At 38.7% G+C, this 24,182-nt stretch overlaps 1 protein-coding gene and 1 pseudogene across 1 annotated transcript; one reads left to right on the plus strand and one right to left on the minus strand.

The window, feature by feature from the left end:
• Positions 1–1,154: 1,154 nt before the first annotated feature.
• Positions 1,155–4,471, minus strand: LOC145133384 (uncharacterized). The gene has a single exon (XM_079068327.1). It carries the CDS (start codon positions 4,469–4,471, stop codon positions 1,205–1,207), a length of 3,267 nt encoding a protein of 1,088 aa, XP_078924453.1. The 3' UTR covers positions 1,155–1,204.
• An 11,434-nt stretch (positions 4,472–15,905) lies between these two features.
• LOC145131590 (protein BTR1-like) lies at positions 15,906–20,838 on the plus strand (annotated as a pseudogene).
• Positions 20,839–24,182: the final 3,344 nt, after the last annotated feature.

Genomic DNA, 24,182 nt, shown 5'->3' on the forward strand with positions numbered 1-24,182 from the left:
GTGACATTTTGGCAGGATGGTTAGGGCTTTTTATCTTCATAGCATTGGTCCGAACCTGACTTTTGCGTTTTTCAATTATTCTTTACAATGGGTTTGCGACGGACTTGCGACAGCCAAAAAATCGAACGGTGTTTACCGACGGATTTCCGACGGCTTTGTATTATGTCGCTATTTAGTAGCTATCTCATCACAAATCGTCACTAAATTAGGACATCCTATTCCGTCGTTATTGAGTCGGCATTTTGTAGCTAAAATCATTTTTTCTAATAGTGTAAATGGCTAAATAAAAACCCATCTTTATTATGCTAACCATAATACACAACAAAACCATTTGCACCTGTCTATGCTCGATTGCTTTAAGTTATTTATTTATTTATTCCATATAATGATGTGTCTACCATGTTCAAGTTGTAACTCAATAACATCTTGCGATTTATGTCTTCTCTTTGCATAACCATTCAATCTCAGCTTCCATCTGGATTTTCCACTTCTTTGAAACACGCTGAGACTGATTAGAGTTCCACCTTCAAATATTCATGAAAAGCTCTCTTTCTAAACCCTTCGCCAGAAAATTTCACGCGCAAACTCCCACTGGTGCACTAAATCTTGCTAAATCCCTGAATGAAATTACACACGCCAGTAATTTTTTTTTTTGCCATAAATAAAACAAGACCAAAAACCACAGCAACCACGAACCATGTACGTTATTATTTTTCATTCACAAGAGAAGAACGAAAACACCAACCAACACCAAACCTTTCACCCTTCACCCAACCATCTTCGTCCTTCACACGAAAAAAAAAAAAAAATGTATATATAAATTTTTTTCAATCAAATATATAAATGAAGAAAAAGATAACGAGTTGATTACCTGATTGTTACTTGCATCCATGTAGATGAAAAGCAATGGATGTTGCAGCAGGTTGGTGCAATAGAAGTAGCAGGTCAGGACCACAATAGCTTATAATACAAATATTGTATAGTCTAACAACATGATCTAATATAAAATACCAAATCCAGCAAAAGTTGCAAAACTCACACATTTAAACAACACCCATACTACAAATATCACAAAAATATGAATTCAAATTATAGTAGTATAAAAAAGGACAATAATAATATCATAATAAAAAAGAAAAATAATTATTGATAACATATTTTCCGAGAATTAATTGCAATTCAGAGGATCTATCTATGTTGCTTCTCATCCTCTCCTCATCTTGGCAACTCTTACCACTACTGCAACATATATCTTGTCCATGGTTTTCTCAACAAACATGAAAAGCCTCCATCTCCACTGCTTCTTGAACAGCAAAACTCCAATAACACCCCAAAACCCTGTTGCAAAACCACACAGTATGTCCAGGTAAAACAGCCATACCTTGGTCGCCTCATTGGCTGCTTTGTATTTCTTCTTGAGAGCTGATGTTGTTGTTGGATCTTGATGATTCGAGCAATTGTTTGGCAATGGAGGTCCACACAGACCTTTGTTCCCAGCATATATTGATGGATCATCAATAAGGGTCTGCAACTGATGGCCTGTTGGAATTCGTCCCGACAAGTTGTTGTGTGACAGATTCAGATGGCTCAAAAAAGTCAAAGCTGCCATGCTTGGAGGGATCGTTCCGGTCAACTCATTGTTTGAGAAATCAAGAGAAAATAGTGCCGTCAAGTTTCCAATGCTGTCTGGAATATTCCCACTCAGATGATTATTAGACAAATTGAGACCCACCAACTTAGAAAGTGTAGTTAGCTCCACAGGAATTTCTCCAACAAGTTTATTGCTTGAAAGGTCCAAGTTAAAAACTATATACCAATTGCTTCCATATTTTAGATCAACACCTTTCATGACCTGAATCACATTTTCATCACGATCAAGAGGGTCATAAGGAACTCGACTACTATTAACCATGGCATTCACCTTTCCAAGGCAATGAGGGATGGTTCTCGTTAAATTGTTGTATGCAACGTCCAAAATCTGAAGAGTTGAAATTTTGCACAATGATCGAGGGATTCCTCCGGTGAAGTTATTCTTGTGTAACCTCAAAACTATCAAACTTGTAAATTGTTTCCCAATCCATTTGGGTATATTTCCTGAGAACTTATTCTCACCCAAATCTAGGAAAGTTAAACCTCCTAAATTCCCCAATTCTCGAGGAAGTTCACCAACAAATTTGTTTTCATTTAAACTTAACCGCACCAATGATGAAGTATTGAGAGCCAAAGAACTTGGAATGCAACCAGAGAGCTGGTTTGAGCTAAGTACCATGATTTCCAAATTTTCCAGATTCCCGAGACACCTGGGAATTTTCCCTGTTAACTTATTTCTCGAAAGATCAAGATATTGTAAATATGTCCTTGTGCACAATGACCTTGGAACTGACTCTTTGAAAAGGTTATTTTCCAGAAACAATGTGTGTTGAAATTCATCTCCAGGCACATTAAAATCTCCTCCATCAGGAAGGTTTGTCAAAGTTCCATTGAGTTTGTTGTGAGAGAGATCTAAGAAAGGAATGATGGGCATCTTCCGTAACCATGTAGGCAGAGGTCCCGCAATTGTAGCATTTGACAACACCAACGTCTCAAGTTTCCTTTGATTTCGAAGCCACTGCGGAAATTCAGTTCCAATATTGCAAGAACAGAGCCGAAGAGTTACCAATTGGAATGGAGGTATCCACTCACGTGAAATATTGAATGCTAACTTGGTGTTAAAAGAAATATCCAAGAGATGCAACATCGAAAGATTGGCAAAATGGGCTTCAAAAACTATGCCTTCTAAAGAATTGTTAGAGATATCTAGAGACCGGAGTTTGGCAAGTTGTCCAATCGAAACTGGAATAGTTCCATTTAGCAAATTTGAAGACACCGAAATTGCTTGTAACGTAAGAAGCATTCCCAGCGATGCTGGGATGGGGCCCACTAACCGATTCGATCCTAGATTTAAATCCGTTAAAGCTGCTAATTTTGCAAAAGATTTTGGAATTGAGCCATTCAACTGATTAAAAGAAAGGTCAAGTTTAGAAAGTTTCCCAAGGAATGTGGGAATGGGACCGGTGAACTTGTTATGAGATAGATCTAGTACTTCTAAAAATCTTAGTCTTCCTAGAGATTCATGGATTGCACCTGTCAATCCGTTGAACGAAAGATCCAAGCTTCTTAAATTGGCCAGTCTTCCAAGTGGTTCTTGAATTGTACCATTTAAACTCCCACGTAAATCCAGCATCTCCAAAGCATATTGGGAGCATTCCGATACGTTTTCCGATGAGCCAATAATTTCTACACCAAATTGATTGTATGACGCACTCAATTTTTTCAGGTGACATTGTCTCCAGATTCCAACATCCTCGATTTGCTTAAACTCGTTGAATGAAAGGTCAAGCTCTAGAAGGTTAGGCATAACGGGAACCGATGAATTCAAAAGGTTTGTTGAAAGGTGAAGGACTCTTAGGGAACTCATGTTTGTTAAAACAGATGGAAATCTGCCTTCAATTGAATTTCCCCAAAGATCCAGGTATTGGATGGTAGAAAGTGTACTGAAATTTAGATGATTAGAAGATAGAAACGTCTTATCGAGCCCACACTGTGACAAATGCAGCTCTGATAAAGAAGGGATCATGCTAAGCAGGTTTCCAAAGTTCCATGCCAAACTAAGATCAAAGCCGGAAAGATCAAGGAATGCTAGGGATGTTATGTTCTGGAAAAGGCCAGGGAGTGGACCTTTGAAGGTATTGAAGCCAAGATCCAGGTGTTCGATGTTGGGAAGTATTCTACTCGAATTAAGAAAAGGACTAACATCAGCATTGAAAAGTCCACAAAATGACAAACTTAACTCTTTTAACGAAGGATTCGTGTAAAGAATCTCCCAGTTTTGTGCTCCGCCAAGAACTACTGAACTCAAGTCGAGATGTTCAAGTAATGAAAGGCCAAAAGTCCATGACATATCATCTGTCATCAACTTATAGTTTGAACTGAGATCAAGAATCTTTAAAGTAGAAAGATTTCCAATTCGATGAGGAATAATACCTTGAAAACCAGCATGAGAGAGGTTGAGGTACGTCAGCTGTTTGAAGGATCCAATGAACTCAGGGATCCGGCTTCCTCCAAAATCATTCCCACTCAAGTCCAAGTATTTGAGATGCCTCAACTCTGCCAAAGAAGAGTTCAACTCATTACCAACTAACTTACCTTGGTGAAGAAAAGATCCCCCGTCCCCTCTGAGATGAATGCTTACAACTGTCCCAGTTACACTGTCACAATAGATTCCTTCCCAAAAGCAACAGTCATTGCCAACCCACGATGACAACATCATAAAGTCATCTTCAACGCTGTGTTTGAACTTGAGAAGAGCAAGTCGCTCTTCCCCAGAGCAAATGACACTAACATTTACAACACCCAAACAAGTATATGTGGTTGCAACAAGAAACACACACACGAAAATGAGATGGAGCACTAAACCCCTCAGATTACCCATTATCAACCCCAACTCAGTGTAGTTTAGAAATAAATTTAAATGCAAAGATAGGTTGTTATAGTGAAGTGATGGGTTGTTATGATCACGAACTAGTTCATTTATAATGCCATAAATGAAGAGCTAAGGAAAACTTGAAAGTCAATGGATAATTTGTAACCACAAATTGGTATGTGCTTATAGTTTTAGAATGTCTTTTGCTCTTCATCATAGTAAGGGGGTTATGCCCAAGCCTATACCCCATGGTACACGTAATTGGAAATGTCCACAATTTTTCGGAAAAAAAAAATCAATTAAACAAAACAGAATAATTGACAAACAAACATTCACATTCTCAAGAAATCATATAAAGTTCATAATTTCTTGTAAATGATTGTTATAAATTATAAACTTGATTTTGATTTTGATGTTTAGCGATTTATGAAACTAACTACAAGAAAGTATATCTTTTATAGTAGTTAACTTAACAAAGTGGATGTGTGAAGCGTAAATGCCTAATAAAAGATAAAAGATAATTACTAAATGCCTAAATGCATCACTGTTATATTAGAGGTGACAATTTCATCCCATTTATTTGGAAAGGGGTTAGATAAAATTTTCAAATGGGTCGAGCTGGTCAAACGCATCGAAACTAGCCCAGATGTAATCCAATGCTTAAAAATATTTGTTTCAGGAATACTAGTCAATTTGTTTCCCAAAAGTATTATTTATTTTTGCAACTATGGTATAAGACCTCTGGTTCCCTAACCTTTTCTGCAACCTCCACTTTTTTATCTATGTTATTTTATTATTTTTATTACAGTATATGTGAGACATTGTGTTTCTTAAATTACAAGGTTCAGGCAAAATGTCTTATCCACTTGAATTAGACAGAATTTGGCAACTAGAGGTGTGCGAGAAGTGCGGTAGCACGAGGCCTCCGATTTTAGTGTTAGTATTCTCGTAAAATAAAACTTCATATAGTGTTTTGAGAAGGCTTTGGGTTATGTGAGAGCTATTGCTTCTCATTTAGTAAATGAAATTTCACATCTAGAGGTATTCCGGATTCAATATTTTGAATACATAATTGATCAAGCTATTAGTTCATTGGAGAGAAGGTTTGAATAATACAAACAATATGAATACATTTTTGGTTTTTTATTCACAACAAAAAAGTTGAAGTCACTAAATATCTTTGAGTTAAAGGCAAGTTGCAAAAAATCATGAAAATAGGATGCAAATGCCCATATCTTAGACATCCAAACTACTGGTTTATTCAACAAAATGGAATTGATACATAAAATATTTACAAGTTGAACATAATAGAACTAACAAAATGCAAAATTTATTAAAAATGAGAAACACTTATCCAGTTTCTTGTCTAGCATATAGAATATTGTTGACTGCTCCTATGTCAGTTGAATTAGTAGAAAGAAGCTTTTAAAATCTTATTTGCGCTCGACCATGTTTCAAGAGAGATTAAACGTTTTGACTTTGATTTCGATTGAGAACAAGTTTCTTAAGAATATTGATCACGAAAGTGTAATAGATGAATTTGCTTCCAAAAATGTTTGAAGGTCAATGTTTAGAAAATAGTATTGTGTTACCTTTTATCTTTTTTTATTTATTTGTTACTATTACTAATGAGTGAAGACATGATGTTGTGGTAGTGAATATATAAGGTGTTTGTTAGCAACTTTAAGTTTTGAATTTAGGGGTATCAAATTTACTTAATAATATTTACAAGAAATTTTTTGTGGGGCCTCACTTTAATTTACGCACAAGGCCTCTGAAATTTCAATGTCAGGCCTGTTGACCGGTACCGAGGGTTAAGTTGGAGGATAAGAGTTGTGATCACGAATTGTTGACCGACTTGTAAAGTATGTGTGTTGAATACATCGTTGATCGATGCACTAAAAATGGCCTAACGAAACAAAATAAGTAAAGTAAAGATCAATGTTAGTCATGAAACAATATATTAAAAAAAAAACTTAAACACCTAATTAAGAAAAAGGACGGGCATGATAAACCAAAACTTAAAAATAGGGAAAGTATTATATCTAGGAGATAATGAATATGGAAGAGCTTTTCATTAAACCAAAACAAAAGTAACGATGGATAAATGCAAGGAAGAACAACATATTTTCATGTATTAGTGTAATAACAACATTGCATTTTCACGATTTCTTTGACATTGTACTTTGAAATCTGTACCGAGTTATATATAGCCTTGAATTTTAGATTTTTTTCTTATTAGAAAATATACTTTTGATAAGTCTACCCAATAATAGCACTGAAGATTGTTTTCTATTTGGATGACATTGCTATGATAGTGTAGATTTTCATAATGCAATTTTGTAACAAGATGAAATAAAAGTACGATGTTATGATATATAAATTAAATCAATGAAAGTATGTAGTTCTTTCTTGCATTTGACCCATATATTTGTAAACAAGAACCTACAATATGAGAATGTATCAAAGCCCAAGAAGGAGCAGATTTAAAACATGATAACTCTAATATATCTTTGCAACTTATCCAAAAAAAATAGAATTTTACAATGTTCACCTTTCAATAGACAAACTTAATTTGTTGATCCATCTTTAATATAACCAACACAGGGTAGAATCACCATATCAGTGGATGGGGTAGCATGTGCCATCGCCTAGGGCCTCGAAATTTCTATACCACATTTTTTATATATCTACTTATATTATTATAGGAAGAAAAAAAATGTTTGGTATTAAGTCACTGCATGCCACAGCAAACCAAAAAACAAGATTGGTAGCATGGGCCCATCGCCCAGGGCCTCGAAATTTCTATGCCCCGTTTTTTATATATCTACTTATATTATTATAGGAAAAAAAACGTTTGGTATTAAGTCACCGCATGCAACGGCAAAACAAAAAACAAGATTGGAGCCAAAATTGGTGGAGAAGACCAAGAGATTCCAACCGATTATTCGGGAATCTAAGAAATTAATCCTTTTTTACTTAAAACAAATTACTTATAAGAGCCTTATTTTTTTATTTTGTCAAGGATCTTAAATAGGCTTGAATCGGACATTGGTAGAATTTTAATAAAAAGAAGGCTCAAAACACAATCCAATATGTAACATTCGGATTTCCAGGCATGACAATTTGAGTATTTCTTCTTGAGTTATGAAGAGTGACTCGACGAGTTGACGCCTCGACTCGTCGAGTAGAATCGTGACTCGGTGATCAGTTTAATGAAGGGACTCGACGAGTCGGGTACCGGACTCGCCGAGTCAGCATTGTTAAGGAAAACCCTAATTGTCCGGGTTTGGGACCTATTTAAAGGTCCTTATGGCCTGTAGTGGCGGCCACCTACACCCTTGAGAGACTCCTTTCGAACCAGAGAGCTTAGAGAGTGAAGAAGAGCCATCTTGAGCCTTTTTGGTGTGGCATTGCAAAGGAGAAGGAGGGTTCTAGCATGAGGGACCAGAGGAGGTTGACATCCTGAGATTTTGAAGCAAGGAGCTTCACTTTGAGGTAATAAATCGGACCTTTCCTTCTTTATGATGTTGATGGCATGAGTCTAGGGTTTCTTGACCCCTTTTCTTATAGAGAATATGGAGTATATGAGGTCCCAATGTGGAATAAGCTTTAGATCTGGACCTTAAGAGGTCCAGAGAGTCCCAATCTTCCAGCTTTATGCAGTCTCTTTGGGGTTATGGATCTAGGTTGCCATTTTAGGAGCTATTTCTTCATATAAGGGCATAAGAATGTTGCATGAGCTTAAAGATTGAACCTTTATGTGATTATTGGGTGTAAGAAGGTTAGATCTATAAGTTGGAGAAACAGATCTGACCTCAGAAGGTCATTTGAGTGTTGCCATGGAGGGAACTCGCTGAGTCCATATGGGGACTCGACGAGTCGAGTCGGGTTGCCCCGCGATTCGCGACCCGTGGTAACCCGTCGAGTGAAGGGTTAACTCGACGAGCCGAGAGAGGCCATAGGAGGATTCAGAGGACACACTTGGACTCGCCGAGTCACCCATGTGCACTCGACGAGTCTGGTCAAAGTTTGACCGTTGGCTAGAGTTGACTTCAGTTGACCTTGGGGTTTTGGTCAAGCTGATTCAAGAGAGGTCAGAGAGGGGTAGAATGGTCTTCTACCAATTATTCGGGACGAGAACCTGAGAGGATTTTGATTAGAGATGTTATCATTTTGATAGGAGGATGCTACGTCGGGTTATCAAGCACGAGAGGGTATCCGACATCATGCGAGGTGAGTCTTCTCACTATACTTTACCTAGAATGGTAATTATGTGTGACCGGAAGGTCTTATGTGCTATGAGTGGAATGCGATGTATGCTGTTATATGATACGTATGTGCTATGTTATGTTATGAGTAGTATGGTATGGACCGGAAGGTCATTATGATATGGACCGGAAGGTCAACAGTGTATGGACCGGAAGGTCAAGATGATGAGGATCGGAAGGTCATTACGGGTAGAGCCGGAAGGTCTACCAGGGTTGTGACGGAAGTCTACTGAGACACATTGACTGGAAGGTCAAGTAGAGCTATAGCCTCGAGTGGCTAAGTGTACGTACGTGGTATTTTGGGGAACTCACTAAGCATTTATGCTTACCGTGTTATGTGATATGTGTTTCAGGTACTAGCGAGGATCGCGGGAAGGCGCCGGCATGATCTGTACACACTAATGAAGATTTACGTACTTGAGATTCTGGGGTTTTTTATTGAGATAATATGTGATACAATGGGTTTTGAAATTGTTCTTATGAAATTTATTATGATTGAAAATCAAAAACTGTTTTGGAAACGCACGTTGTTACAAGTTGGTATCAGAGCCTTGGTTTGAGGGATTCGGATGCACCTTCGGGCGTATTTGAACTCAAACTGAGGATTTGAGAAAGTTTTTCATAAAAAGGAACGATTTTTTTTAAAAAAAGTAAAGGAAATTGAGGGAAGCGGAAAGAAGCAGTGTGTACGATCAGCCAGCGCCCGAACGGTGATTTCCCAAAATACCCTTACATTATGCGCTATGAGATATGATATGATATGTTATGCATGCTAGAGTAGGCCAGATATGCATATTAGGACTAGAGTGGCCTGATTTGTGATGCCTTAGCCTAGGAGATTACTGATGCTATGGGATGCTTCGAGAGTGAGTAGGTAGCAGTGGGGAGCTTATGAGAAGTCTACCGAAGGGTAGTCTATGCTTAGCGAGATGTAGAGTACTTGCGATCTGGGATCCTTGGAGGAGGACTTGGAATGAGCGCGGATTCGGTATGGAAGGTAGTATAGGGCCCGTACTACTGGAAACACCGGATCAGTGAGCAGTCCAAGTAAGAATCCTTAGGGTACCAAGGAACAAGTAGGGTTGGGTGATCGAGTGCGAGTATACTCGATCGAGTCTCTAGTATCTTTGTGTTGTGTTTCAGAGACATTATGGTTGGTACACCACACACACCGGAGAGCAGCGGTGATAGCGATGATGAGATTCGTCGTATGATTCATGACGAGATGACCGCGGCGATCCGGAAGGCTAATCCGGAGGATTTTAAAGTAGCAGATTGAGAAGTAATGTCATGGGTCGAGTACCATGATGAGTAGCAGATTGAGAAGTGATGACATGGTTCGAGTACCATGATAAGTAGCGGATTGAGAAGTGATGTCATGGTTCGAGTACCATGATAAGTAGCGGATTGAGAAGTGATGTCATGGTTCGACTACCATGAGTTGTAGCAGGTCGAGAGGTGATGTCATGGTTCGAGTGCCATGATGTGAGGTGGAATGAGAAGAGGGAACATGGTCCGAGTACCATGATTCGTAGAAGATTAAGAGGAGATAACATGGTTCAGGTACCATGATTCATAGCAAATCGAGAGGTGGCCACACGGTTTGAGTACCATGACATGTGGCAGTTAGTGTTTCTGGTTTTTACCGGTTATTCCGTGGGGATTGTCTAGACTGAGATCAGAGGTGAATGAGTATGGGGCCAGAAGGCCGCGATGAACAAGTTTTACTGGAGCATCCCTTGAAAAGGGAAATCGAGTGAGCTCCGAGGAATTGTGGGTGATATGCCAGTAGGAGTCGCAAGACTCAGGGATGAGTAGGGATGGTGCATTATGGGAGAATACGGTCTGGGCTGGGCGACAAGCCGATAGTGGAGAGGTCACTTTCTGTGACCCGAGTGGTGCTATTTCCGTTTCCTGTGGGAGATGTAAGAGGTGTTGAGATTTTGGTTTTTGAGTTTGGGGGTGAGCCCTGAGGGATTGCACGGATGGTGATCTTCAACCAGAGTATATGGCAGTAGGTCTGCCGCGAGGTAAAGATATAGCTTGAACAGGTCGTCAGTGGGGACTGAGATGGGTCAAGGACCAGGATACACCCTAATTGAGTATAGTAGGGCATGTGATAGCTGCAGCGTCGGACGATCAAGAGGAGTATATCAGGGCGGTGGCCCTTATTGTCTTTGATGGGTATTAAGAGTGGAAATATGGTTTCTGCTCTTATGATAAGTGACGTGATGGAACGTTGGTTAAGGAGTCGTTGATGAGGAGTACGGTAGATCATTACTTCCAGACCAAGAGTCAGGGTTAATACTGGACAGTTGGGAGGTCCGGTGATTGAATGGTGTGAGAATCTGAATGACTAGAGGCATTCATGGTGGGAAGTTATGAGGATTTCATCTGAGTTTCGGGGCATTTAGAGTAGCTCGATCTCCGCCGGGAGATCATCGAGTGTTGCGTAGCACCTTCCAAGAGTAGGTGCGATGTTACTGGTGGAAACAGTCTGTGGGATAGATTGCTGGTGCGCCGAATGGGGATGGTTCGAACTCTAAGTGGGGGAAAACTGGGTATTTTGTTGAGGAGATCAGAGATTCGATCGAGGATGGTTAGAGATCTGGATATAGAGACCGGCGGTGCGAATTCATGAGCCCAGGGTTATTGGTGATTGAGACGAGGTGCAGAGCGAGATAATACATGTGTTATGTTTGAGTACCCCCACGGCAAGTGGCCGTTGGTCGGAGACCTTGGGGTGCACAGGAATTCTTCGAGGTCATAATGGTGAATTTGAGATGGTTGACTCGCAGGGTGAGTTCAGAGGTTGAGAAATTCTGGTTCAATGATGGGGCTGTTATTCAGCGTGGGAAGAGCAGAAGTTGATTAGACAACCAATTTCAGGTTGTGGAACAGGAAGATCAGTGGATGAGACGAGAAGTCGTGAGTTTCTATGTGGTGTATCGAGGTATCCGAATTTAATGCGTTGGATTTCGGATAATTTTGAGTCTTGAGTGGAGACGGCAAGTGGTGGGTCAAGCATCGATGATTCCAGTGGGAGCCCTTCGGTTAATGACAGCAAGTGAGAGTGTCCGAGAATATGGATTGCAGCAGAGGAGGGTGTTTTGTTATGACGATTGTCGCCAGATATAGTGATGCATAATTTGGGTAAGTGCATGCACCTATCTATGTTTGATCCGCGGATTGTGAACTAGTCAGAGGTTGTTGTGATGCTACGGGAAGCCGTAGTACTCACTAGTCAGAGGTTGTTGTGATGCTACGAGAAGTCGTAGTACTCACTAGTCAGAGGTTGTTGTCATGCTACGGGAAGCCGTAGTACTCACTAGTCAGAGGTTGTTGTGATGCTACGGGAAGCCGTAGTACTCACTAGTCAGAGGTTGTTGTGATACTACGGGAAGCCGTAGTACTCACTAGACAGAGGTTGTTGTGATGCTACGGGAAACCGTAGTACTCACCAGTCAGTGAGAGGCTGTGGTGATACTGCGGGAGGCCGTAGTACTCACCAGTCAGTGAGAGGTTGTGGTGATACTGCGGGAAGCCGTAGTACTCACCAGTCAGTGAGAGGATGATGTGATGCTACGGGAAGACGTAGTACACACTAGTCAGCGAGAAGTTGTCATGATAAAGTACTCTTTGATCAGAGTAGGGCGCAGAAGAGTTTTAGGCATGGGGTGGCCCTAATTTATGAGTTTTCTTGGGAACCTGGTGGTCGGACCAGGGGCGAGACCGGGGTCTCCTCAATTATAGGGAGTTATTATGTTCTGAGTAAGGTGGTAATCGCAATCCAAAAGAATGGGATAAGTGAGGTACGTATGGGTTGCGGGAAATGAGCTCTGAGTTGAGTGCTTCATTGGGACGAGTGGTTCCAACTCTGGGTCGGACCAAACTCTCGAGTTTGAGTTTGGCTCTGGTGGTGCGTTGGATAGGTGAGATGAGATTTTGGATTCTGAGGTGGGTTTCATGTTGAGGAGCATTGTTGTCATCTGATGTCTTAGACCTGTGTGGGTCAGTACTCGGGTACGGGAGTTACCGCAAGTTGCATGGAACAATGAGTAACAGATGACAGAGGTCGGGGCTGAGTCGATCTCCAGTTGGGAAGGTAGCATTCGCTTAGGGTTAAGCTAACTTCGTTACTTGAGTGTCACATTGGGCCGATGTGGTTATAGTAAGAAGGAAACCATGGAGACGGTTGGGATAATGCAACAGATGACCTGGAGGTTCAACTGTTGGGTCAAGATCAGACCTGGTACTTAGTGTTAAAAAGGGATACGAGGGATGCAGCTGAGGCTTATGATTTTAGATGTCTGAGGACTTCTAAGCAAGCATGATTTTCTTGTGGCAAGGAACAGGATGTTGAAAGTTTATTGATCGGATTGATTATGATAGTAGTTCAGTGAATGAGCCCTGGTGGGATGTGAACCCTTTCGTTCCTTGGGGCGTGATTCAGACTGTTTTGGTACGTTGGTACGAGTGATCGGTAGCCGATTATCGGATTTTGTCTTGTGAGAATCAGCGGAGCAGTGAGTTAGCAGGGTTTGATGTTCGAGGAGCGAATATCATGGTGATAGCGTGAGTGGGCGGTCTGGCGGCGGGCCAGGCCACTAGAGTTCCCGATTCTGGGAAGGTCAGAAAGGGGATTTTAGCGACAGAGGGTCCGGTTTTCTTTCAAATTTGGAGTTCCTGGTCGGATCCAGGTATTCATGGGGGAAGATATCGTTTTGGTGTGAGAACCTCTCAGTGGTGCTTTACGAGTGTTTGGTTTCTATCTATGTGGTTTGAGGAGCGATTTCGAGGGCGAAATCTATTTCAAGTGGGGGAGAATTGTAACATCCGGATTTCCAGGCATGACAATTTGAGTATTTCTTCTTGAGTTATGAAGAGTGACTCGACGAGTTGACGCCTTGAATCGTCGAGTAGAATCGTGACTCGGTGATCAGTTTAATGAAGGGACTCGACGAGTCGGGTACTGGACTCGCCGAGTCAGCACTGTTAAGGAAAACCCTAATTGTCTGGGTTTGGGACCTATTTAAAGGTCCTTATGGCCTGTAGTGGCGGCCACCTACACCCTTGAGAGACTCCTTTCGAACCAGAGAGCTTAGAGAGTGAAGAAGAGCCATCTTGAGCCTTTTTGGTGTGGCATTGAAAAGGGGAAGGAGGGTTCTAGCATGAGGGACCAGAGGAGGTTGACATCCTGAGATTTTGAAGCAAGGAGCTTCACTTTGAGGTAATAAATCGGACCTTTCCTTCTTTATGATGTTGATGGCATGAGTCTAGGGTTTCTTGACCCCTTTTCTTATAGAGAATATGGAGTATATGAGGTCCCAATGTGGAATAAGCTTTACATCTGGACCTTAAGAGGTCCAGAGAGTTCCAATCTTCCAGCTTTATGCAGTCTCTTTGGGGTTATGGATCTAGGTTGCCATTTTAGGAGCTATTTCTTCATATAAGGGCATAAGAATGTTGCATGAGCTTAAAGATTGAACCTTTATGTGATTATTAGGTGTAAGAAGGTTAGATCTATAAGTTGGAGAAACAGATCTGACCTCAGAAGGTCATTTGAGTGTTGCCATGGAGGGAACTCGCTGAGTCCATATGGGGACTCGACGAGTCGAGTCGGGTTGCCCCGCGATTCGCGACCCGTGGTAACCCGTCGAGTAAAGGGTTAACTCGACGAGCCGAGAGAGGCCATAGGAGGATTCAGAGGACACACTTGGACTCGCCGAGTCACCCATATGCACTCGACGAGTCTGGTCAAAGTTTGACCGTTGACTAGAGTTGACTTCAGTTGACCTTGGGGTTTTGGTCAAGCTGATTCAAGAGAGGTCAGAGAGGGGTAGAATGGTCTTCTACCAATTATTCGGGACGAGAACCTGAGAGGATTTTGATTAGAGATGTTATCATTTTGATAGGAGGATGCTACGTCGGGTTATCAAGCACGAGAGGGTATCTGACATCATGTGAGGTGAGTCTTCTCACTATACTTTACCTAAAATGGTAATTATGTGTGACCAGAAGGTCTTATGTGCTATGAGTGGAATTCGATGTATGCTGTTATATGATACGTATGTGCTATGTTATGTTATGAGTAGTATGGTATGGACCGGAAGGTTATTATGATATGGACCGAAAGGTCAACAGTGTATGGACCGGAAGGTCAAGATGATGAGGACCAGAAGGTCATTACGGGTAGAGCCGGAAGGTCTACCAGGGTTGTGACAGAAGTCCACTGAGACACAATGACCGGAAGGTCAAGTAGAGCTATAGCCTCGAGTGGCTAAGTGTACGGACATGGTATTTTGGGGAACTCACTAAGCATTTATGCTTACCGTGTTATGTGATATGTGTTTCAGGTACTAGCGAGGATCGCGGGAAGGTGCCGACATGATCTGTACACACTAATGAAGATTTACGTACTTGAGATTCTGGGGTTGTTTATTGAGATAATATGTGATACAATGGGTTTTGAAATTGTTCTTATGAAATTTATTATGATTGAAAATCAAAAATTGTTTTGGAAATTCACGTTGTTACACAATAAACATTTACCATTTTTTTTAGAGACAATCTTAGAAGATGTACTGATCTTAGGCTAGTTGTGGCGTGCCAAACACTTACCACTTAGAAGTTGGCGTGCCAATCTTAGAAGATGTACGGGAAGTTGTAACATGCTTAACCTAAGGCTATGTTTGGCACGCCACAGCTAGCTGATAATCTAGCTTGTTTTTCCAGCCTTTTTAACTTGTCATGTTTGGCAAGCCAAAAAGTAGCTTATAAGCTAGCTTTTTAAAAAGCTACTTTAGGCTAGCTTTTTAGGAGCTTTTTTTAAAAATTTTCCAAATATATTCCCTAATTAATTATAAAAACACATTTTTTAAATGTCATTATGTGTCATTTTATATTTTTCAGCCAGCTTTTCATCCGATTTTACCAAACGACATTTTTTATCGACTAACTTTTCAGCTATCCGCTAGCTTTTCTGCTAGTACGCCAAACGAGCTCCCATAACTGTGAACGAAGGTCGACAACATGAAGCATCGCCTCCGGGCTCTCGCTCTCTTCCCGCCTCCATCCTCGACGGAATTGAAGGCGCCAACGCTCTGACTTATGGAATTCGTTAAGGTTTCTTGATCTCTGTACGTCTAGAGATGAAAACACGCACTACCGCAATGGTATCCAACGAGGGGGCTCCGGCGGCTAAATCTCTGACTCACAAATCACAGTCACTTCCTCTGTCAGGTATTATTAGTATTGTTATAATTTCTTGTTGTTTTCACCCTAATTGATCTACTTATTTGACCCTAATGTCATGTGTTTGTCATTCTCTTTAACTAGACATATAAAAGGCGTACGCGGACTTTGAAACCTTGATTATTTGTTACATTTCTTCAAATTATGTGTTTTCATTGACGACATGGAGCTTGATTTGTTTTTGATGATTTATGACATGTATGGTAATTAGATTTTTAATAAATATATTAAGTATGGTAGATATGTGTGTCGAAGATATACAACAACACAACTATTTGAAAAGGACCACGGATCTTCCTTGTCCTGATCTCCATAACTTCATGCCCCCCCCCCCCCCCCCATGCACAAATACTCTGAGGAAAAACAGATTTAACATGTTTAGATTTCAATAAATTCAAAGCAAAACATTAGATAAAATTTAGCAGCTAACATATTATGGATAAATCTAACGTATTTCTAGTAATTCAACCTATAAATAATTGTGCAATAGATGTGTTGTTTCAAAAGCAAAAAATGGACTTTGAAAAATCTATATTCCATATATTCCTGCTATAAGAAGTTTCAACACTTGTCTCAAGATCCATAGATTATATGTGCTACAACATATATGTAGGATTGAATGGCAGATTATGTTTTTGATAGAAAAAATTTGTTGAGATTCACAGGAGACAGACTTTGAGTACTAACAAAATTTTAATTTTTTTCTCAAGATGGTATAGAGACAACATATATGAGGTTTCTTGCATAAAATGTTGAAGCTGGTTCAAGTATTGGAAAGGGTAGAACAACAATTTCTGATTTCCAATCAAGATCCAATGCAAGGATTCAGTTGTTACCCAATTATGAATATTTCCAGGAACATCTAATATGGTTATCATGGTGTCTGGAACAATCGACGACGTTCTTGAAGCCGCTGAACTTATCCTAGCTAAGTTGCTTAATGAGGTAATTGTCATAACACAATATACATGTTTCTATAGTTTATCCCCCATGTAAAATCAACATACAAAATATTACATATTCTTTATTATTTTATGCTGAAGATGGTGATGAGGGTGAGCCAAGAACAAATGCCAGACTAATTGTACCCAATAGCTCATGTGGTGGAATCATTGGAAAGGTTGGATCCATGATTAGGTAAGAATGCTCCTGACACCAAGTTTGATTTATTGCTTTGCCATTTTAATGTGGTGAAAACTTTCATTTTTGATATGTTATTACAGGTCCTTCATTGAAGATTCTGGAGCTAACATTAAGATCTCCCCTCAGGATCACAACTATATTGGATTAAATGATAGGCTGGTAATAGTGATTAGAACCCTACAACAACTGGTGCAAGCTGTTAATCTGATTTTATTTAAATTATCTGAAGATCTCTACTATCTTCAGTCCATTGAGCCCCTATTTCCATATGCTTCTTTTTCTGTTACTGATTTCATATACATAACATACAGTTCAATTACGTTGTTTGCAAATATGTTGTTCTTTTAGCTGAACTTTAGGAAAAATTATGGGAACTAGCAATGGAACTTGCTTCTTTTACTTATATGGGTAGTATACTTTAATTTTTAGCCGTAATAGCAACATGCATACAAAATTTTTGTTGGTTATAGCAATAGTTAACTTGGAGAATTGGTAACTTATTACCATTTGATTATGTGGCATTCTATTGAGGATGATGTGGCAATAAGTATACTGCCAAATAAGCGTTCAAGTAGTACCAGATAAAAGAAGATTGTTTGAACTCTAGACATTCTACATGTAAAGTAAATGCTTTATCAATTAGAATATATTCCTTTTACTTTTTCATATTTGTAACATCCCAAAAGTTCAGAGTAAAATTTTCATTTTAAAAACAATAAGCCATACAAATAATTTTTTCCAAAAAAAATCAAAGTGACTACATTATGTAAACATCATAGTAAAGATCACAAGTAGTCAATGCGGAAACTCTGGGGAGGCAGTGCAGTCATGTCAGAACCTTACCTTTAGAACCGAAAATACCTGAAACCATAAACATGAAACCGTAAGCACAAAGCTTAGTGAGTTCCCCTAAGATACCACATACAACATATACTTATATAAATATAACAACATGTTGTGTCGCGTCCTTATCAACCCCCGGGTCCGTATCAACCCCGAGTCCATAATGACTCGATGTCACAACACGTAGCTATGTCGGGTCCGTATCAACCCCTGGGTCCGTATCAACACCGAGTCCATAATGACTCTATGTAACAGCATGTAGCTATATCGGGTCCATATCAACCCCACATACATAAAACATGTAGTAATATCAACAAGATTCACAAATACAATCAAGCACATACAAACATATCAGCAAGTGTCACAAGGACAACTATCACCCTACAAACATAATCCAGTGGGCCGACATTGGTGCCTTTTACCAACGAGTACAGTGAAGAGACTCACCTGAATTACAAAGCCGACTAAAACCCAGCTCAATGTCACGCCAACCACAACTAACAGCTCTCACCGCCAAAAGATGGGTGTTAAACACCTCTTAACAATCCACACAAGGTATACCTAAAGTATACCTTCTAAAAATAGAAATTTGACTAAAAGTTAACCCATACCAAAAGTCAACGGTCAAAGTCGACGGTCAATGTGGAATTCAGTCAACCGCCACGTCGTGGCCCTCCTTCGATTGAATAGACGGGCAATTCCCATTCGCCATGTCATGGCGACCTATAGTGACGTCGTGGGCGCTGGGTTTCCAGCTACTTAATAGATTAAGCTGCTTTCTTCGACTCCAAGAGCTCCAAAGCTCAGTTGTAGCCTATTATATGGTCTAAATGGATAAAGTTTCTAGTTTTATCCATTAAGACACCCAAAGAGATCAAGATCTCTAACCTTAGGTCCAATATAAGACAAATACCACCCTGTCTTAAACATTAAGCCCTTAATATGGAAATACCTTAACCCAACCACTCTAGAAGGGTTTTCTAATATCAGATCTATCATAAAGATGAAAGTGTTATAGACACGCATGCCAATACATGTCTAGAATCCATTTTAGGTCATAATAAGCTAAACAAATGCCCAAAAACTCATGCAATGATAAGAACTCCAACCAAAGTCTAGATCTACTACATATAATTATCTTGGGACACAAGAGAGTTATTAAGTTTCCATCTTTATGAGTTCCTTCCTTTCAAACTTGCTCAAACATGAAGAACATGAGACACTATTCTAGATCTAGCCACTTTAAGCCAAAAAGATTGAGCCTTTGCCACTTACAAAGATCCAGAAGCTATGAGATATGATGATAGTGTTGCTTCCTTGCAAGATCCATCAATAGAGGACCTTCCCCCACTTATTCTCTTATTCTCTAATCTATCAAATGCTCCCAAAAGGCCACAAATCACCAAGGGAATAAGGGCTAAGGTTTCTCTAAGGTATAAGGGTGTTGGAAGGTGGAAATGAACCCTAGAAATGACTTAGAGGGATTTAAATATGAAGCAAACCCTAAAAGAATCATGGGCTTGGGCCAGAAAAGCTGCCACGCTGTGGCGGTCCAAATAAACATGCGGTCCACCAATCCATTACCATGTCGTGGGCATCCTTGCACCACGTTGAGGCACAAAGTCTCCTCCAAAAATTAATCTTTGGCCCTAGATAAAAGTAAGCTTAACCAACCCGGAACACGGGTGTTACAATATTGATCTTATTCTCCTAAATCTTTGAACTTCTGAAATCTGTTTAGTTATATTTTTTGTATTATTTCTATTTAAAAAATGAAAAGCTATTAGAAAAACTATTTGTAACGTAATTATCACTAATGAAATTAACATAATAAGGTATAACCCAAATTAGCCAAATAAAAACTAGACTATTTAACCAAAAGAAGTTTGAAAAATAAATTGTATGATTTGTTGACAAAAAATAAGTTTTCATAAGTAGTACAAAAAATAAAACCAAATAAAAACTACACAATCTAACAAAATTAGAAGACTTAAGATATGAAGGTCAATATAAAAAATTTCAAACTAAAGCATTCGCTTTGCATGTAGGAGGTAATCCTTACAAACTTTGTTGATTCTTATTTGTTATTTGGTATTTGTTGAATGCTTATTTGGCATTTGTATTGCTACATCATCATTAATATGATGACACATGATTAAAATAATCACATGATAACCACTTACATAATTAAAACTACGTTGATATTTCACACAATATGCCCCTTAACTTTATGTTGATAATATTTAATATGCTTATTTTGTTTTTTGTTTTTTTTTTTTTGGTTTCACAACACCTTACAATGCCCCCAATGGACCACATGGGGGTGGTGGAAGGTTTCAGAACAACCGGTTTGAAAACAACTTCGCCTTCTTTTAATCGATTTATATTATAATTTTCATAGTATTGTTGAATTTACAAAATAAATATTGGTGTTGCAGATGAGCATATAGGGATTGTTGTGGGCTATGGTGGTAGGAATATCATGAAAATCAGTCAGATCAGGAGAGCCAGGATCATGATTTCTGAAAAGAGGTGATTTCATGTCTGGGACATGTGACATGCATTGTTTCTTTTTTGGATTAATTAAACTGTTTGAAAGAGGCTAAATGAGCATTTTTACCGTTACATTATAGTATATATGATTTGAGAGTTTGTGGCAGGAAAGTGACAATGACTGGATCACAAAGGGCAATCTGTGTGGCAGAGGTAATGATAATGCACAAGGTTGCTTCTACTTCAACTCCACGACCACCTGCATATATGAATCCTGACCATCTTTCTGTTGAAAATCTAGAAGTGGTAAACCACCCTATTATGCATGTTTATCCCATAATATTGAAATAATTTGATATTTTTAAGGGTTAACTGTGAGAAATAGCAATGTACTTTACAAAAGTTCTCGATTATGGCATCATACATTATGATGTAGTAATCTACTTTCATATAAGTTGTAATCAGGAATTATGACAATAGCAAATTGCTATTATGAGTAAAAACTTAAAGTATGTTATATAATCATGCAAAAATCAAAAATGGTTTCATATAAGTTCTAATTATTTGAAAGTATGTAACTATTATGAAGAATTTAAGAAAAGTGCGTTGCTATTTCTCATCATTAGCTCTTTTCTATTCAAACTTCATGTGGAGGAATATTATACTTAAAATCACATGTTTCTACGCATTATCATAATTGCTACTTGTTAATATCATTCATTTTTCCTTATTTATCCCCTTTTATTGTCAACATTGGAGGGCATTTATGGTATTTGACAATATATAAATATCTCTCTAGCTAACAACTGTGAATGACAGGTGTGGAATCTGTGAGCTAATAAAGAAGGATACTCTCCATTGGTTGTTTAGGTCATGAGAATTATAGATGAAACTTTTGATTCCTTTTTAAAAAGGTGATTACTACTATTTTTTAGTGTTATGCATTAGATGACGAATATGGATTGAAATTTATGGAATTAAGGTATGTCAAATATTGAAACTTTTTTACTTTTATATTTGTTGGTTTTAAAATATATATTTAATGTATTTATAAGATTTTATTATTAATTTTTTTCATGAATTTATAATTTTTTTTATAATGCCAAAGTCCGTCACCAATCTGTCACAGAAAATCTGTCGGTAATCTGTTAATGAGTTATTATGAGATCCTGTCGGTAATCCATTAGTAGATTCCGTTGGTAATCCGTTAGTAAGTTATTTCGTCGGTAATCTGTTGCAACACATTTCGTCGGTAATCCGTTGCAAAAAATATTTCCGTCAGTGATAGGATACTAATTCCTGACGGAAACAATTGTCGCTAAAATTTTTCGTAGCCATCCGTAATCCTTTACAAACAATTAGCGACAAGAACATACAAACATATTTTGGTCTGTTGCAATTCCGTCGCTAAAGCCTATTAGCGACGGATTACCGAAGGTTTTGGCCGTCGGTAATGCTCTTTTTTGGAGTGTGTGTGTGTGTATATATATATATATATATATATATATATATATATATATATATATATATATATATATATATATATATATATATGTGTGTGTGTGTGTGTGTGTAACATCCTTTTTCAAGAAGTTTCTTATTTCGGGATTTTGGGCATCAAATGGATCGATTAAAGGCCTTGGTCTTCAAGGGAATATGTTTCAGATCTTATTGGATGTTGATAATATTGGTTAGATAATCTAAGCCCTTGGTTTGTGTTTTGGAGTCAAATGGGTAAAATGGGAAAAGTTATATGTTATGCTTCTTGCATGGATTATGGTTTTTAGTTCCACGAATGTTAATCTAAAAGTAACTAGATAGAAGTATGGGGCTCGTCAATACTTTTTCGTGGATATAAAGATCACCAAAAACGGAGTTAAAACGAATAAGTTATGGTTGTTTGAAGTTGAGTTGAATTTAGGTGAAAACCGTTGCCACGACAAGACGAGAATTGCCACGACAAGACGAGAATTGCCACGGCACGACGAAGCATTGCCATGACACGACAATCAGTCAAGTCCAAGCCCATGATTTTAGGGTTTTCAACATATTTAATCATAAGGCTCCGACTTGTTCGCCATTTTATAAGCCTTCATCACCTCTAGAACCCCTTGGGAGAAACCCTAGCCTCCACCTTCAAGATTTGAGCTTCTCCTGTCTCCTATTTTGGATGCTTTTTATGATATTTTGATGAAGTTTAAAGATCAAGAAGGTTTTTTTGTTGCAATGAATGATGCTTCAAGTTTGAATCCAACAAAGAAACTACATTTCTAGACTAGTGTAAGTATAAAGTTCCAATCTTGCTATCTAATTCTTTAGATCTTGTCACTTGGGGTTTTTTTTGCACTTTTGGTCCATTTTATGGGTGATCTTGGAGTTGAGTGGACTCCAACATCCTTTGATCAGTTTATAATGCTTATTAGACCTCATGGACTAGGAAATTTGTGATCTTTTGCCTTCCCGTATAACCATGCAAGTTATCTTGGTCCTTTAGGTTATTTTGGTGTATTAAACTTTAGATCTTGAAAGCTTGAGACATTATTATGGATAAAGTTGCAAAATCTATCCATCCAAATATCATGTTAATCCAGATATGACGGTTTGACACTTGGACTTAATGGAATAAGTTAAGAAAGGTGCATTTTTGGTCCCTTTGAGACTTAAATTCTACATCTTGGTAGTTTGGACCTTCCTAATGGATAAAGTTAGAAAATTTATCCATTAAGACCTTGGAAAGGATCATATCTAAGCTTTGGAGCTCTTGAAATCGGAAGAAAATGGATTAAACTCGTTTGAGTTGTTCAGACTAGTCCCCACGGAGTGGCCTTAGGCTGCCACAACGTGGCGACTGGGGAATCATCGACTATTTTGGAATATTATGCCCACAACGTGGAGGGATGCTACTGATAATTTTGACCATATCTTTGACCATTAATTTTTGAACATATTGACTTTTGGTCAAACTTGGGTAGAATTGAGTATCTGACTAAGGATTGGTTTCGATTTGGCTTTAGGGAGCTTGGTTTGGTTATTCTATTTCTGAGGTAGCTTTTGGGCTTCTGTTGAATAGTTCAGGCAAGTCTCTTCACTGTACTCATGGGTTGAAGGCACCAATGTCGACCTACTAGATTATGTTGTAGGATGATAATTGTCTTTGTGACACTTGTTGAGATGCTTGTATGTTCTTGTTGTCTTTGTGACTCATGTTGATATGACTGTATGCTTTATGTATGTGGGGTGAAATAGAACCGTTCTGTTGAAAAATACTGATTTAGTTGAAATAAACTTGGGGGTAAATAGACTGAATGAGTTGAATTAGACTCGGGGTTGAATAAGACCTGGTACAACTTCGAGCTGATATGTATGTGTGGTATGTGGTATTTTGGGGGGAACTCACTAAGCTTTGTGCTTATGGTTTATGTTTAAGATGTTTTCATGTACTTCTAGTTTCAAAAGAAAGGGCCCTGCTTGATTGCACTGCATCCCCTGGACATTTATTTTGCAATGATTGTTTAAGATTTTGCTTTGATTTTTTTAGAATAATTTTACTCGGATTGTCCTTTGCAATAATGAATGAATGGTTTTGACTTATTTAATATGAAAATTTTACTCGGAAGTTTTGGGATTTTACAAGTTGGTATCAGAGCCTTGGTTTGATGGATTTGGGCACACTCTCGGGTACGTATGAACATAAACGGATGATTTAATAAAACATT

This window comes from Lactuca virosa, chromosome 8, assembly GCF_052849685.1.
Source record: "Lactuca virosa cultivar CGN04683 chromosome 8, Lactuca_virosa_CGN04683_v6, whole genome shotgun sequence".
NCBI classification, from domain to species: Eukaryota; Viridiplantae; Streptophyta; class Magnoliopsida; order Asterales; family Asteraceae; genus Lactuca; species Lactuca virosa.

Bases quoted from the DNA above. Each gene is read 5' to 3' on its own strand.
- LOC145133384 (XM_079068327.1), bottom strand. From the start codon at position 4,471: ATGGGTAATCTGAGGGGTTTAGTGCTCCATCTCATTTTCGTGTGTGTG.